Below are 17136 nucleotides of genomic sequence, written 5' to 3' on the forward strand. Positions count from 1 at the left end.
TTCTGGCACAGAATTATGTTTCATTATAAAGTTATGCAAGATAACTGTGCATAACACCATTTTTGTTACAGCATCAGGAAATGCTTTAATTGATTGATGGAAAATGTGCCACCGTGATGCCAAAATCCCAAATGCACTCTCTATAACTCTTCTTGCCTGGGAGAGACGGTAATTGAAAATTGATTCGCCCTCTGGCAAATTCATCCCAGGATAAGGGCGCATAAGCTTTACTTTTAGAGGAAATGCAGAATCTGCAACAAATGCAAATGGAAGGGTTGTGTTTGTACCTGGTAATTTTCCTTCATTTGGCAAGTTTAATTTTTCAATGTTATTAGACAGGATTATTTGTATGACTGCTTCCAAAAGCTGACAGTGACAAGATGGTTGCATCAGAGTCACTCCCATAGGCTCCTACATCTACAAATGTAAAACTGTAGTCTGCATCGCAGGCAGCCATCAGGACAATGCTAAAGAATTTTTTAAAATTAAAAAATTCTGATCCGGACATTGGTGGTGCATTGATCCTGATGTGTTTACCATCTATAGCCCCTAGGCAGAGAGGAAACTGCCATTTCTCCCAAAATCTGTTTGCTATCTGCAACCATTCTGGATATGATGATGATGATGCCATATATGTTGACTTCAGTTCCTCCCAAATTGCTGTACAGACCTGGAAATACACAAAACATTGCAGAAATGGAAAAGAACATGTACCATACACACTAAACTTCTTATTTAAATTTCATAAATTAGTCAATTTTATATATATATAATTAGAGAAATTTAAGTTTTAATCTAGAATTTTATCAAACTGATACACAGAAGTTAGGTATGACAAAACTAATCACTGGTCAACAGTAAGAAAAATTTTTTAAGTACCTATGTAAATAAATTTTAAGTATCATTTGTCACAAATGTGGATACATTTATTATATTGCTCACATTCATAAATTTCATTTAAAAAATGACAATTATTTACTTAATATTACACAAATTTTAACATAGACAATTTTTCTTTTAATATAAAAAAAAAAATGGAACTGAGAATGAAGTACTGACCTCCAGTATGATTTTTCTAGCTGTACACTTTAATATATTATAATCCGAAGCCATACTTTGAATACTACCTCCCTGGGCCAGGTATCTGTAAAAAATATATATTATAATATTAAAGAGGATTGATTACACAGCTGCAGTTTTAATTATAATTTGTATTTTTGACTCACTTTAATGTCAACGCTAGTTTCATTTCCGGATTAATTGCTCGACCATGTGGCTTGTACAGTCTTCTCCATACGTGTCTCAATAGCTCGTGGAAGAGATCCACGTTCATTCTCGTATACTTAAAAAATTCGTCGGAATCGACGTTCTTCATCTGACGAAATAATGAGAATTGGCAAAGTGGCCTGTTTATGTTGACGGGACGTACTTGCCATCGACGTCGTCGTCGACTTGTCCGCTTTTTATTAATTACAAAAGCGCCTAAACTTATTGCTAACAATGCAATCACAGCAACACATTCTTCACGAGTAGTCGTAGCCATGTTGTCTTCCTCAAAGTTTTGTTGGTTGCTTCCGGCACAACTTCCGATTGTATGCAACTTAGCGCATGCGCAGTTGGTCAGTTCTCCGTATCGCTACCGTAAAAGTTTGATCGATCCAAACTTTTCTTACGGAATACGGTACGGCCATACGGATACGATACGGACTTTATAACCATGCTATACGGATACGCTTACGGCTACGGATACGGTACGGTTACGGTTACGTTACGGAGTTTATAAACTCGCCCTTAGAGTGGTAAAGCACCCGTACACTGTGATTTCCCATATGTATGGTCGGGACCCTTCGGTACAGATGTGGGGCCTGGGTCTGGAGAAACAATCTCCTTAGTCTTACTAGGGTTGAACAACAATTTATTTCTACTGCCCAGTCTTGTATTCTGGTCAGGATGCAGTTGGCTTTCCGCTCGATCTCTGCCCTCGAGTGTGCTGCAACCAACACCATAACATCATCGGCAAAGGCCACAAACCCAGTCTCCACCAAAGTCCTCCAATAGAAAGCCATTGAAGAGCATGGTGCCACAGCATGGGGCCCAAGACCCAAGAAAGTTCACTCGAGGGTGGCCCACAGGGCACCCTCGAGTGAACTTTCTAGTCCAGCTCCTAGAGCCAATTTGAAGGATGGCTGAACGATTATCCAAGTAGCTTTTAATTATATTGTATACGTAAGCCGGGCACTCACATTGCCTGAGCCTATGCAGAATCATCGGCCACCATGCGGCATTAAATGCTCCGGCTATGTCCAAACTGAGACCCAAAACATATGGGAACGTTATGTGTAATTCTTTGATTTTGTTCACCACAGATCCAATAGCATGCGTTGTACAAAAACCCGAGCGAAAACCAAACTGCTGCCCATGAAGATGTCCACCTCTCTCCAGAAAGCAGACTAGTCTATTTAAAATCAACCTCTCCAAAACCTTACCCATTATGGGCAGGAGAAGATATTCCTGTACTGCTGGAAGATGTATTTTGGCACTTTTATACTTGGGAATTAAAACCAACCTTGGCTTCTTCCAGGCCTCTGGAAAAATACAATGCCTGAGACTATTATTAAATATTGCCAAGAGGAAACTGGGACGGCTACTTCCACAATTCCTAACGATGTCTTCATTTACGCCATCCAGTCCCGGAGCTTTCCTAGTAGCAAGCCTCTTAATGGCTTCATTAACCTCCACAGCAGTGAAGGGAGGTGGACAAGTGCTTAGGATGTATGTAGTTGCTTGATTTCTAATATATTGCTGAGTTGCACTATCCTCTGAGCAATTGTCCTCAGGGCATAATTGTCCAATAGTGCTTCAATAGTGTTCTCCATGTCTGCTATCTCCCCATCGTCATCTCCAGCACCCAGACTACTAAGGCAGGTGAGAGTTTTTCAGTTTTCTAGCACAACTTTTGTACACAAACCCCAGAGGTTAGAAGAGGCTGACAAGCAAAAGTCTCTCCAAGAATGCAATTTTTCCTCTTTGATGGCATTCATATAGGTGGCCTGAAAGTCTAAATACCTTGCCTCTAATGAGTCCCGATCTTCGCTTCTGCATCTCTGAAAAAGTCTTCTATTCTGCCTGTTGATCTTTCTCATATTCGCTAACTCCTCGCTCCACCATGGGACCCCCTTTTCCTAGTGCCCTGAATGCACAGAGGCATTGACTGGTCACAGGCTTATACTTATGGTATTGATTTACTGAGTCAACATACTTGACTGCAGAGTCCCTATTCTCCAGGGAGGGATTATCATCAATGTTCTCGTCCAGATGCTTGTAGAAAGAGTCCCAATCCGCCCCATTAGAATTGTAGATCTTGTTGAAGTTCCTGGGCTTGTGTCTGGAGGCACAGTATAACTTGTAGACAATGGAATTATGATCCTGAGAGGCTGTCTTCTTCTAGCACTCTCCAGCTATGTAGGTGCGGAATGAGGTTGGCCGAGAGACAAGTGATGTCGATCCATGACGATTCATTCGGCCCTAACAAAGGTAGGTGGGGAATTGGGATCATTAGCAATGATCAGGTTATTGCTAGCCAGGCACTCCTCCACTGCCTTTCCCCTGGTATCCAACTGCTCAGCCCCCCACGCGGGGGAGTAGGCATTGACATCCCCAGCCAAGATAATAGAGCAGTTTTTAAAGTTATCAAGAATGTGTTGTATGCCCTGCAGCTCCTGATGTATGTCAGTCTCTCCCGGTATGTACTGACAGATAATAATGAGGCTGTGACCATCAAGCTGGGTCTCGATACATACCCTGTTTTCTGTGGTATACTGTTGGTGATGGAAGATGGCAACACTATTATTGGGTACAACAATCGCAGCCCAAGGAGTACTGTTAGAGTCTTGAATTACCAAATGCCTGTGAGGAACACAGGCCATCTTGCCCCCAATACAATAGGGCACTTGAATGAACACTATGTCCCAGTTGTCCACGTCGACACTAAGGGAGGATATGGCACTAATCGATTTTTGAAGGTTTATCTGCAGAAAATTAATACTTTTATAATCACTTGCCATAATCTGTTCTTGTCATAATTAAGTTTCTGATATGTTTAAACGATGGACAACATTTATCAAAAGCATTGTGTGAGCCATCCTTTTCCTTCTGCAGTTGACAGTTGTTGCACCTTGCAAATTTATTTTTGCCTGGGCAGTCCCTAAACCTATGACTGCCAGCACACTGGCTACAGACCTCCTTGGGCTCTGAACAGAATTTGCTGACATGGCCAAACCCGCAGCATCTAAAGCACTGTATGATAGAGAAATGTTCCTCTACCGTGCATCTGGCCCATTTCAAGTTAACTTTTCTCAGCATGGTAAAAATTTTTAGAAGGCCGGGTGAGATGTCAGCAACCCAATTTACAAGGTTATTTTTGCCTCCGCCAAAGGCAAAACGTAGCCAAAATTCCTCCATGAATTGATCTCTGCCTAACTGTCCCTGTATTTCCTCATTTTGCTCAAATATACAGTTTGTTATCTCCTCTTTCTCCAAGTAATTTGGGACCTGTCTAATACATATACTTGGTTTTCTTTTAACTGGCACCATGGTTCTGAGGTCCGGAGCCTTTTGGTTGATTTCATGTTCCAGAGCCTGGAGGTCACTCATTTTGGTAGCATCAATAGCAATACCTCCCTTCCCAATTCTTCTAAAACCAGTAATGCCCACTTTCAACTGTGTGGGGTCAATGTTATCTCTAATAATATTTTTGGTATCCTCTGAGCTCATGTGGTTATCTTTTGGGTAAATCAGAAGCGAGCTAGGGTAGCTATTCCTATTATGCTTCTCCAATCTTAGACTCCTTTTAAGTATATCGCTATATAGAGGTGCCTGTCCCTCCGGATTGACCACGCTACGAGGTGTATTGCTGGAAACCTTTGCCTCCGCAATCTCCACTTCTAGTTTACTTATGGCCTCAATAGCCCTACTAATGTCTTCCCGTGCAGCCAGTCCCGAAAGCCGAGACTCCAAGGAGGCTATTCTTTGACTGGAAAGACTGTCCTCACAGTGTTTATTTTTGTACACAGTTTTTAATGATTCTTTAATCTCAAGAATATCGACTTCCAGACTGTTAGCAGCAACCACTGCCCTCCCAATGTCGTCTCGAGTGGCCAGGTTGGGCAGTTGGGACTCTATTGACTTCAGTCTTTGCTCAATCTCTAAACCTCCAATCCCGCTAGTACCAGACACAGACTCTATCGATTCTTGTATTCCCTTATTGTGTTCAGTTAAAATGTTGATAATCTCTTCAAAAGTGGCCAGCGATGTAAATAATTTTTCTACTCTGTCTGTGAGGCTATTAATCTTTAGCGCCCATTCAGCTAAGCTAATCATTTTACTCATTTGATCAGTAACATATCGCAAATGTTGGTTTGTGCCCAGTTTGGCATGGCGGTTTTTGGCAAAGTACCCTTTGACCTCATCAATCAGAATGTGAGCTTCAACACGAAATTTTTTTTTTCAAATTAGAGCCCATAATAAACTAAAATAACTTATACTAAGTTACAAACTAATAACAAGATAAAAGAGCGCGACAATTACAAAACGACCGTTAGAGCCGTTGGAAAACGTTACAACTGACAAGGTCGATGACATTTACTATAGCAACAGGTCAGTGAGGAAGCCAGTACAAATTTTAAAATTGTCAATACTTAAAAACTAAAAAGGATAGAGTTCCAAAATTTTAACAGCGCAAAGCTGACAACTTCCTTCCTCCAATAAACCAGGAATTAGGTTCCGATGGCACATCAAGAGCCTGATGCAGGCCGCTGAGTGCCGCGCACAAAAGGTTCGAAATTAGGAGAACGGTGGGCAAAAGCCCACAAATTTTTTAAGGTTGTACTCACTTATTAATAATCTTACTCCTGTCGTCTTCGATTCCGGTTTAACGGTGAAAGAAGTTTCGGAAGATTGACCCGAAATAACGTGATCTTTAAGACTTCATTACTTCCAACATAGTGGGGTCACGTAGCCGAAATTGTTGTCAGCAGGGTTACAATTACTAGTTCTGTCTGCTGAAACACAAAAACCAGATGAAAAAACAGATGATTCCAACGAAAACACTTATTTTTTTAGATAGCCGGATTGGATGATCACGTGTCCACCAGTCTTTGTTAGAAGCCGGAACATTCAACTGTCAACAGATGGTAACAACTTAAAACCGACAAAGGTCATTAAAATATGCATACAATACAATTGACGCCGACCTTTTTCTTTGAGGATCCGACGCCAAGAACACAGTATCACAATTTTTCACAATCCTTGGAACTTTGTTAATAATGAAAATAAGCATTGTTTGAATTATTTCGAGCAACAAATTGTTACTTCTCATTTTACACAATTTTTCTAGGAACATCTGTCGTTTAAATCGAGGAATGAGTGTATCTGATGTTGCACAGTTAAACATTTTATAAGAGGAATTGACGATAATTTTAATTTCTTTTAAAAACTTGCCAGTCTAGAGTCATTGCATGGTAAAACAAAAAAATCAGAATTATTTGAAAAAGTAAAATTGTGGCTAGAAAATCTAAAAGTAGATTGTAGCAAACTCATTATTGCGTATACTGACAGAGTGACATTAATGATAAGTAAAGTCAATGGCACTGTAACTTTGCTTAAAAATTTTCTAAATTGTCATATAATAAAATGTCATTGTATTATACACCAAGAGGCACTGTGTGCCAAAACTTTAAATATGCAACACGTTATGTTACTGGTTGTGAAATGTGTGAATAAAATTATAGCAATTAAACAGCGTTAAACAGACAAGAATTCAGAGAATATTATAAATTGTTAGATTTGAAATATGGTGATCTTAACTTTCATTTTGAAGTGTAGTGGCTTTCTAGAGAGCAAGTTCTGGGTAAAGTTTGGAAATTGAAAAATGCTATTTCTAATTTTTTAGAACAGGAAAATAAACTACCTGATGAATGAACCCGATTATTTCACAACAACAACAGGCTACTTGATTTGGACTTTTAGTAGATATTTGTAGCCATCTCAATAATCTAAATTTAAAACTACAAAACAAGAATAAATTATTTCCTAGTTTAGTAAATAGCATCAGTTCATTTAAAATGAAATTACAACTGTTCATTTCTCAGTTAGAGAATGAGAATTTGAGTCAATTTCCATGCTTGAAAAGCAGAATGCATGTGCTAAGAATAGTAATTTGATCAAATATATTGAAAAAATCAAGATATTGCAAGAGATATTTCAAAGCCATTTTCATTATTTTGCAAAAAAAGAAAACTGCACTCTTATTTTTATAAACTCATTTTCACTTAGCATTCCTACAAATGGAATTGACTGATTTAAAGACAAATTCATTCTTAATCCTTTTCATCCTGGCGATCTACAGCAAATAATTGAGTGGAATTCGTCATGAGGAGCATTTTTTGCAGTTTTTCGATAATTTTTAAATCGCGATATTTCGCTTCAACATCGCGCTATGTTTAATCTGTTTTTTGTGTTTGATTAGGAACACATCACAGTTTACGATTGTTTAATTTTTAGTTTAAAAGAAATTTAAAATAATATTAAAATTTGAAGTTTACGAACAAAAGAAAAAATAATTATTTGCAGAGAATCGCTAAACTTTGTACATTTGTTAGTTAGATACATCTGTCTTCTTTTAAATAAAAGAAACCGCAGCACTCTCAGCTAGAGCAGGGAGAAGTTATTGGCCATTAGTTACACTATGTTTCTAATTAGCAGGAAGAAAAGTCGATTGTTATCGTAAAGCAACAGGTTAAAGTTTATCATCATATATTTCTGCTTAAAATAGTGAATATTTGACACTTATTATTATTTTTTCAATGTTTTATACGATAATACACTATAATAAGCAATTAGTTAATTTTTTTTTCCTGCAATTACGCAATATCCGGAAGTAATGAGTTTTTCGGTAAATTTTTTAGATAGAAGCTTTTGATAAGAAATCTTCTTGTCTAAATAAAGTTAAATAACATGAAAACTAGTAGAATTACAGCTGTAAAATGATGAATATTGCTATTTTTTAATGTTTGTTTACCTTCTGACTTTAATCACGTGGACTGGTTTTTCGCAGGAAAACCTGACCAGGTGGGTCTAAAAAATACTCTCATTCGTTGAAGTTGAATCAGTCATAATATAAATTACGAAATTAGAACGTAATAGGCGTAGAAACAAAAATTTTAAAGCCAATTAACAGCAAGAAGAACTTCCATAGACTTACTAGAGGGAAGTCGAGTTTCCCGGTAATATTTATCTCTAGATAGTGTTTAAAATATATTTATTCGTTTAAATATTGTCGAATTAGCTAATTTAATGTCTAAGTGCATTAAATTAGTTAATTATAGCTAAAAAACATTTTAAAAAAGCGGAATTTATTGTGATTGTTAACATTTTACTTGGAAGGTATGAGGCAGGGTATTTTTCGCGGCAATTTCTTTTTTTACCAAGTCTGTGATTAGTTAAAGTAATGTCAACAAAGACAGAAGATACCCAAGGAAGTGTAGAAAGAGTTTCCTTTGATTGTTTTTTAGTCAACGGTGTAGTTAACTGCGAAGATTTGCTGTAGAATGGTAGAGAGTTCTTTTTACTAAAATATTTATGGCCCATGGTGGTAACAAAACACTTATTGGCTTAAACAAAGTCAATCGACCTAGAAAAGAGCTAATCAAAGCTAAGATTGCAGAAAACTCGAATATAATGCAAATTAATCGAATTTTGATCAATTACGCCTAAAGGCGTATCTCGCATCACCGATTAACGGCAAGTCACGTGACATATGCCTAAGGGCGTATACCAGCATGGAAAGTGTTAAAAATAAAATTTGATAGGCTTTTTCCAGATTCAAAATGCTTCTGACATAATTAGTTTTTGGTGTTCATACTACGTGAACATTTCCCAAAGCTAAGAAAATTTGTAGAAAATTATTTATGTCACTTTGCAATGACATACAGATTTGAAAAAGCATTTTTATCAACGAAATTGATTAAAAGCAAAACAAGGTTGCAAATAACTGATTCAAATTTAAAGAATTTTCTGCTTCTCTTAGTAACAAATTTAACACTGAACATTAAAAACAGCAAAATCCAAACATGCTCAAAAGTTTCATTAATGGTAAGTAATGTTTATGTGTGCTGTAATAGTTGTTGTTTTACATGCAATAATTAAATCAGTTTAAAATGTTTGTTATGTCTATAAACATACTTCTATTAAAAAGGTTATTAAGGAAAAGCCATGGTCAGAACTCCTTTTGCAAGCAGTAAGAACAGACTAATCCATGTTCCAAGCTGATCTCATTCTTAGTGCCAACAACTGTGGTCCAAAGTTATCTTCACCAAACAACACTCTTTGGCAGCTATATCACCATAATGAAGTGATCACCATCTCGAAGAGATCATTCCTGACTATTAGAAAACGATGCTTCATTAAATTGGAATAAATGAACGCTTTTAGTGTTCTGTTTTGGGAAAAACGATCGAAAATCTATGTTGTTATTAAATATTATAGAAAAAAGTTTATTTTAATTTTAAAAAGTTTTAGACAGTTTTTGTGTTTGTGCCTTGGATAATACCTAAATGGTTTCTTTCCATCATGATAGCCAACATTACAGGGGCATCCCATCCTGCAATTTCGGCTTCTCTGTATAGGTAGTTATTTGCTAGGAAGCTGCCATTCGAGGTAGAGTAAATAAAAAATAATTTAAAAAATGAAACATGACAAAACATAATATAAAAATAAATTTATTGACATGAAGACATATTTTAAATTATTAAAAGTAATAAGAAGAATGAAAAATAATTATAAAGTACAATGTTATAAAATCAAACCTGAATGTACTGTGTATATGTAGTAAATATAGAAAACAATAATAAAATACATTTCTAAATATTTTAGTATAAAATGTCATTTATTTTATTATGTGTTATGTAGAAACTAATTATTTTTCATGTAACACAAAACAGACAAGAAGACACTTGATACAAGCTGCAGTAATGATACACAAATGGATATCCTTGAAATCAGCTGATTGTTGACTTTCATGGGTTGTTCTCAATAATACCTAATAGGGAGAAGGTTTTCTACACATCTGAACTAGTTACTGTAAATACTAAAATGCATTTTGTTATTTTCTGGTAATTTTTATACCAGTTTCTTTATATTTGTTATATTATATGTTAAGCATAACCTCACTAAACTAACATCTTTTTTGGGCTTTATAAGGAAAACACCCACTAAAAATTTAAAAAATTAATAATACACCATTTTATGAATTACATTTGTTAAGTTCGATATTCAATTTAACAAAATTGTAACACGTGTGTTTTTGTTACGTAGTGTTGATGTACAGTACACAGCTCTGTAACACGAGTCAGGTGTGTTGTGTAACTATAGACTTGGGAATGCAGGGAGAGATCTTCCTGCCTAGAGAGGGAAAAATTGTGCTTTCCCTTTGGTCTGGCCGGCAGTGCTGACCAGAGTTTGTGGCTGTGTGGCTGGCAAAGAACTAGTGTTGTGCCATTATGAATTAATTGTCGGGTGCCTGAGTGTTACTCGTTTGTGGAGTGTGCCAAGTGTTACTCACTAGTGTTAAAAGTAAATTACAAATAGTGTTGTTGTTGTGTTATAAATAATTTGTGTACTGTGTTTAGAACGTGTAAACAGCAACATGTTTAAAACAATTTACAACATTTGTATAAAATTTTAGCATAAAATTATATTTTCTATACTACGTATTATTTATAAACCAATTATCTTTCACACGACAAAACATTTGCGACAGATCACGTGACACGCACCGCAGTTCGGTGTATACAGCTAAATGTCTTTGAGATCAGCTGTTTTTCAACATTTGCAGATCTTTCTTATGTAAGTCTCAGGGAAAGAACGGTTTTTTAGACAGTTGTTTATCAGTTACTGTAATCACTCAAATACGTAACGAAATTAGCATTCATTTGTGATGCTTTTATAGGAGGAGATCGAACAAATTATTAAAAAACCACTTTTACTGGATGTTTAATTTTAAAATTTCCTGAGGTCATAAAAATCATCCAATAGAATATACAGAATCAGTATTTCTTGAGTAATATAAGGCATAGAATGTTTATGAGCGATTTTTTATTGTTGCCCGAGTATACTCAGGCGAGGAACTACACAAGTGCTCCACTTGCCTGAGTATATTCTGGCTAGAGACTAAACGCATTAATTAATTTAACTGCATAATAAAGTTAATCCTTTTTTTTCCCTAAGCGAAGCAGATTCTGTGGTTATTTCTGTTTACCAACCCCTAACCCTGAACATAAGACAGTATAAAAAGTGTTTCGGTTATACTGCACACTTGAACTTGACTGTCAAACATTGTTGCATTGAATGCAAAAGGTTAGCCATTGCTGACGTATACAGTACACGGTTTTGTGCAAAAAATTATGTTTTTCATAGAGAACAAGTTATTTCAAAAATTCACTGCATTATTCCTGATTATTTAGTAATTTTATTTAAATAATTTACAAACTTACATTTCAAGAAGTTCTCGAATAAATTAGTATTTTCTATTAATTTTTTCTGTGATAGCATTTTCCTTTAATCCTAAAATTGTGCCTAAAAACACATTAAAATTATTCATATCAATCTGAAATTGGATAACTCACAATTTTAACATAACTTTAATTAGAAAATTAAATTAATTAGTTTAAAGAGTTTTCATTTAATTGAGAAATTTTTTATAAACATTTTCTTTCTAAATGTTACATTTTTTAAAACATTAATTAACTAAAAACATAACTATAATCAATTTTTTAAATTACGTTTATTATGGTCTGTAGTTTTTTCTGAACATATAATCAATGTTACTAAATTGTTGCATCTATAAATCAGTAAAATAACAACCTTTTTTTCGATTCCAGCAGTATTTTAATTACATAAAAATGTTTTCAACTGCTTTAAGCAGCCTTCATCAGTTAAACATACAGCAAAAAAGAACGTAGAATTATAAAATTATAAACTTATGAAAATAAGAACGAAGAGTTCTAAATTTATGAAATATAAACAAATTTCTATTGCGCTTGCACAAATTGTTGGTAACGCGCTTGCGCGTTAATCCAAACGTAAAACAAAAAGGTAGTAACATATCTGCTTAGGCATAGTAAAAATATTTACATTAAATCTATATATATAATCGAGACAAGTTGATAATAATAATGACAATGATAATAATAATAATCAGTGCAGAGCCCAAACGGTACGAGTTGAAAGTTGAAATTTGTACACAGTTAGGGTACGTCACGAGGACGCACACTAGAAGGGATTTTTCGAAATTCCTCCCCACGGGGGAAAGGGACAGGACTAAAGCTTCTATATACATTATCGGGACATGTCCAAACGTTTAGGAGTTGAAAGTTGAAATTTGGTGCACAGTTAGGGTACGTCACAAGGACGCACACTAAAAGAGATTTTTCGAAATTCCTTCCCACGGGGAGAGGGACAGGATTAAGTCATAAATACTTCCATCAACAATGGAAGTGTTAAGTAACAATGGAAGTGTCAACAATGGAAGTGTTATTAACAATGAAATTGTTAAGAGAAAGCGATGTGCAAGACACAGATGCAGTTTTTTTTCGTTTCTGCGGGAAATCAAACATATTTTTAGACCCATCTAACACTTCTCTAATTACTCTAGAAACAGGGGGATCCCAATTTTTGCATTCTGTGAAAACGGGTAAGGGTAAGGTTAAATATAACATAATAATCTTAATCTTCGCTACGTTACTTTTGCCCGAGCAATGCAGGGCCTACCTGCTAGTATAACGATAAACTAAAAGTGGCGTTTTAATGATGTTTGTCGCTTTAACAATGCTCTGTTAATTTACGTTATCAAAGACGGATTTCAGGCTGAAGATAACGTGTCACATCTCGATGGTTGATGCAGTTTGTGGTTAAATGAGCTCTGTGTATTTCCATTTTTTCAATGTGTTTAACCGTTGCCTTGATCTTGCGGCCCTCACAATCGAGGCTTTATCCCAAAATACCGTTATCCTTGCTTTTTCGCAAATGCTGCTAGTACCTGTAGAGTCAACATTCCTGTTCACTACAGCTCATGCTCATATACTGTCTGTTTTAGGCTCCTTATCGTAGTGTCGACATATACTAGATCAGTGTTAATTTTTTGAATAGCAACGCTCATTTTTGAGAAAAAAAAAAATTTTGGGTCTGGCAAGACCATGCGACTCATGATGGGGGTAAAAAAACCATTTAATTTGTGACCATTGCCAATAGTGAGTGTCGCAATAACTTATCGTGTTTAAGTTGTCACGCGGCGTTTATTGATCATATCATATCGTTATTTATTTGTATATTTATATTTTTGTTTATTTTTGTTATAATATTGTTTTTAAAAGTAATGTCTAATTAATTTTTAATTATTTTAATTATTTTTTATTCTTTCATATAATTTTTTTTATCACTTTTATAATTAATTTATGATTATTCCTCGTTATATTAGGCAATGCAAGTTGGCTTTTTTTCACTTTTACTAAGTAATCATAAACTTGTGAAAACAGTCTAGCTATAAAATTCCGGGAAATATCCTGCCCCCTCGGAAATGATCTTAGTTAATCGAATTTACACAATCGCTATAAATTCTTTTGTTTTAATCGCGTTATGAGCTATAAATTGCTAATTAAATGTTCGACAGTGTTCAGATGAGTAAACATGTTTTTAAAATTGTTTAGCAATGAATATTTCCTGGAAACTCAATTTTCCTATAGTAAGTCTATGGAATATCTAGTTGTGAATTTTAGTGTTATTTTAAATTTGTATTAAACAAAAAATTAAACATCGTAAACTGTAATAATATTTACCGTACTGTAGTAATAAACCGGCTTTTATATGTGAATCTGTATCCACTTTTCTTTTTTGATTATTTTTCACAATACAGTGTAATATAAATAACACATGATTTGTTTACATCTGTTTATTTTTTTTTTTATTTGTCGAGAACTTTTCAGTACTTTGCCCTTCTTCTGTCAAGTTTATTTTGTTTAATGTACAGTCAAACCTGTGTTTATGCGCTCTTTTTATGTGCGATTTTTATTTGGTGCGATTTTTTTTAATGCGATTTTTTTTGTGCGGTATAGTTGGCGACTAGTCTCGTGCGATTCGTCATGTCTCACGTTGACTTATTATAGCTAAATAAACTTATTATAGCATAAATGCACTTATTATAGTAATATTATTACATGAATATGCGAAAAATGAAATTACAGTGGTGCCTCGTATAACGTACACCTCGAATAACAGACGCTGCGAACAACGGACTTTCTGTTTGGCCGTTACGTGACTCGAGCAACAGACTGGCTGCGAATAACGGACTTTCCGGCATATATTGGTGACTGCTCCATGGGTGCGTTCTTTAATAGCGGTCACTCTGCGTCTCCACTACTACGGGAGTGCACTGATGTTGTAGGCATTTAAGAATGATGGTGAAAAAAAGAAAGATGACAGCGCTCGCACTATCGATAGTATCGTGATGGAGAGATCTATAATTCTAAAATATGAGCTTTTAAAGGCAAAAAAAGGGTCCCAATTGTAAAATTTAACCATAAAATGGATTATTTGTTGAAAGAGCATTCAAAATAGCCACGAAAAAAATTAGAATGCCAGCTACCATTTCAAAAAAAATTCGTAAAGACACTTACATCACTCGTTGTGCGCTAACTCGTGCTTTCACAATTTCTAAATTTTCATTTATAAAACCACATAATAGACCCGGAAATAAAACTATCTGAGCCATGGAGGATGCCATGTTGCTTTCCACCGTAAACTACTGCTACAAGCGGCCAGTGGCATAGCGTAGTGGGGGCGGCAGGGGCAGCCCGCCCGGGTGGCACTTATAGGGGACGGCAAAATTTCACAATAATAATTAATATCTTGTAAAAATACATAAATAAGGGGCGGCGAAATTTTTCTCCCACGCTACGCCACTGACAAGCGGCTGTTTTTGCCGTTCAACGGCGTGCACTCCACCGGAATTTAGCAGGAATTTTTAAACAGATGTCGCTGGCGCAGAGTTACGCAGAGGAATAAAGAACGTACCCCATGTTCATTTTTTATATGTACAGTACGGTTATTTATTGCTGCGAAACGATTAGATGTTTTGATCATCTATTTCTACTATGGGAAAATGCGTTTCGTATAACGGACGTTTTACTTAACGGACGTGCACCTGGAACGAATTAAGTACGTTATATGAGGCACCACTGTATTTACTTTTTAAGTCAACAAAACACCAACTGGACAAAAATATGTAAAACAGACAATAGACCAGACGATGCAGTCAAGTGCTGACATCTTGTCAATAAATTCTATTTCGTACGGTTTTGAGTTATTTTCTATGTGAAACTTTTTTTATGCGGTCCCTATTGACCGCATAAAAAAATATTTTTTAAATTGTGTTGCGAAAACTATTTTTTATAGCTCTCGTGAAGTTTCGTGCGATTTTTTTTAATGCGTTTTTTTTAATGCGGTCTATATCCCTCGCATAAAAACAGGTTGGCTGTATATTTTCATATACTTTAAACAAAATAAAGCAGACAGAAGAGATCGGCGTGTTATTTAAATTACTTTTTATGGCGTTTTTAGTTCATTTTTGCTTCTGCGTTTAGACTATACTTTCTACAAGACCTGTCGAGTAGTGACAGGTTAATTCTGGTTTTAGTCGTTAGAACTCATTTTCCGAAAATATCGGACATAGTATGGACATGTTGAGACAGATATGCCAACTGAAACAGACTTGCAGGAGAGCAACCGAGTTAGCTCCTGATTGGTCGGCCAACGAATCTAAGATCTGTATATAGAGAGGTTTTATGTCGACATCACGAGTGACGTCATGAGCATGCGCAATTGTCCAGCGCCATCTTTGTGACTCTTTGTGACTTGTTTACATTTTGTGTGTGTTCACGTGCGCTTTAACTGTAGTTTTTGGGTTTTTTTCTTCGTCGCGAATATAACTATGGTGATTTGTGGTGTAATTGGGTGTAATGCTAGTTCAATCAAGAACAAAGGAACATCATTTTTTAAAATTCTCGGCATTATTTGTTATCAAGTATCCCAAACTGAGAAGCTTTCACGACGAAGGCAAACTGCATGACTCTCGAGAATTAACCAGAAAAATTTCGTTACGAATAAGGTGAATATCAATACAAGAGTTTGTCAGACGACATTTTCATTTCAATATTTACGTTAATAAAACACTAAGTTATATTTTAAAAAACCTAAAAGAGTTTACTGATTTTGGCTTATCTTAATTTAGTTCCGAGGTATAGCGCATTTATAAACAAATAACTAAATGTAATTTCAAGCTTTGCTTCTAGTGCACTAACTTATAAACATTCACACGTTAAAAAACTACAAGCAAGTAAGGCTTATTATATACTAGTTTCCACTCAAAAATACAGGTACTGAACAATTTAAATTAAAAAATTTCCACAGCTGTTTTTAATTAGACTTTTACTTTCAGACAGAAATTCTTAGTTTAGAAAATATGTAAAAAAATTACAAGTTTAAACCAACACAAGAAACATTTTCTTTCCAAGCAATATTACTTCGCTGTTATTCATTACTTTTACTTTTATATCAGGAGAAGAAACCCAGGACCACTTGTTAAATAGTTATGGGCCCATCTAAAGATTTATAAGCTTTCATTTGTGACAGGGTGTAGAAAGTTGTGTTGTCAAAGCCAAATAGGTTATAATGTCACACAATTCTACTTTCGGCCACAACTCTTGATCTACGACGATAAGTCTGACAAACTGGCTTCGTATGGGATTTCGCCTTGACATAACGAAATTTTTCTCTTCGTACAGAGCTGCCAATTCTCGTCCTGTTTAGCACATGCTAGGAATGGCCCGCAAGAAAAGAATCTTTTTTAACTTAATCCATGTGATAATAAAAACTGCAGTATTTTCTGCTAACGTTTAAACTAAAAAAAGACGTCGAACAACAGACCACGTGCAAGAGCCTAAGCGAGCGAAAACTTACCACAAAAAATGGCGGAATGGGCAAAGCAAAACGTGTGTTTTATCACGTGACATGCGACCGTGAAACCTC

The 17136-nt window shown here is 35.6% G+C and overlaps 1 protein-coding gene across 2 annotated transcripts; it reads right to left on the reverse strand.

The window, feature by feature from the left end:
* Positions 1-331: 331 nt before the first annotated feature.
* On the reverse strand, positions 332-1777 carry LOC136968334 (uncharacterized). Of its 2 annotated transcripts, XM_067262335.1 has the most exons (4): positions 1227-1777; positions 1060-1144; positions 538-670; positions 332-417 (listed from the first exon to the last, which is right to left on the reverse strand). In XM_067262335.1, the coding sequence occupies exons 1-4, from the start codon at positions 1541-1543 to the stop codon at positions 332-334; spliced, it is 621 nt and encodes a 206-aa protein (XP_067118436.1). In that variant the 5' UTR covers positions 1544-1777. The 2 variants fall into 2 exon arrangements, with proteins under 2 accessions (XP_067118436.1, XP_067118435.1); XM_067262334.1 differs by having other exon boundaries at positions 332-670.
* Between the last annotated feature and the right edge of the window lie 15359 nt (positions 1778-17136).

This window comes from Centruroides vittatus, unplaced genomic scaffold (genome assembly GCF_030686945.1).
Source record: "Centruroides vittatus isolate TY-2023 unplaced genomic scaffold, ASM3068694v2 contig_1434, whole genome shotgun sequence".
In the NCBI taxonomy this organism is placed as follows: domain Eukaryota; kingdom Metazoa; phylum Arthropoda; class Arachnida; order Scorpiones; family Buthidae; genus Centruroides; species Centruroides vittatus.

Bases quoted from the DNA above. Each gene is read 5' to 3' on its own strand.
- LOC136968334 (XM_067262334.1), bottom strand. From the start codon at position 1,543: ATGGCTACGACTACTCGTGAAGAATGTGTTGCTGTGATTGCATTGTTA. The intron at 1,145-1,226 runs GTGAGTCAAAAA...TATTTTTTACAG, and splicing joins AAACTAGCGTTGACATTAAA to ATACCTGGCCCAGGGAGGTA. The intron at 671-1,059 runs GTCAGTACTTCA...GTGTATTTCCAG, and splicing joins CTAGAAAAATCATACTGGAG to GTCTGTACAGCAATTTGGGA.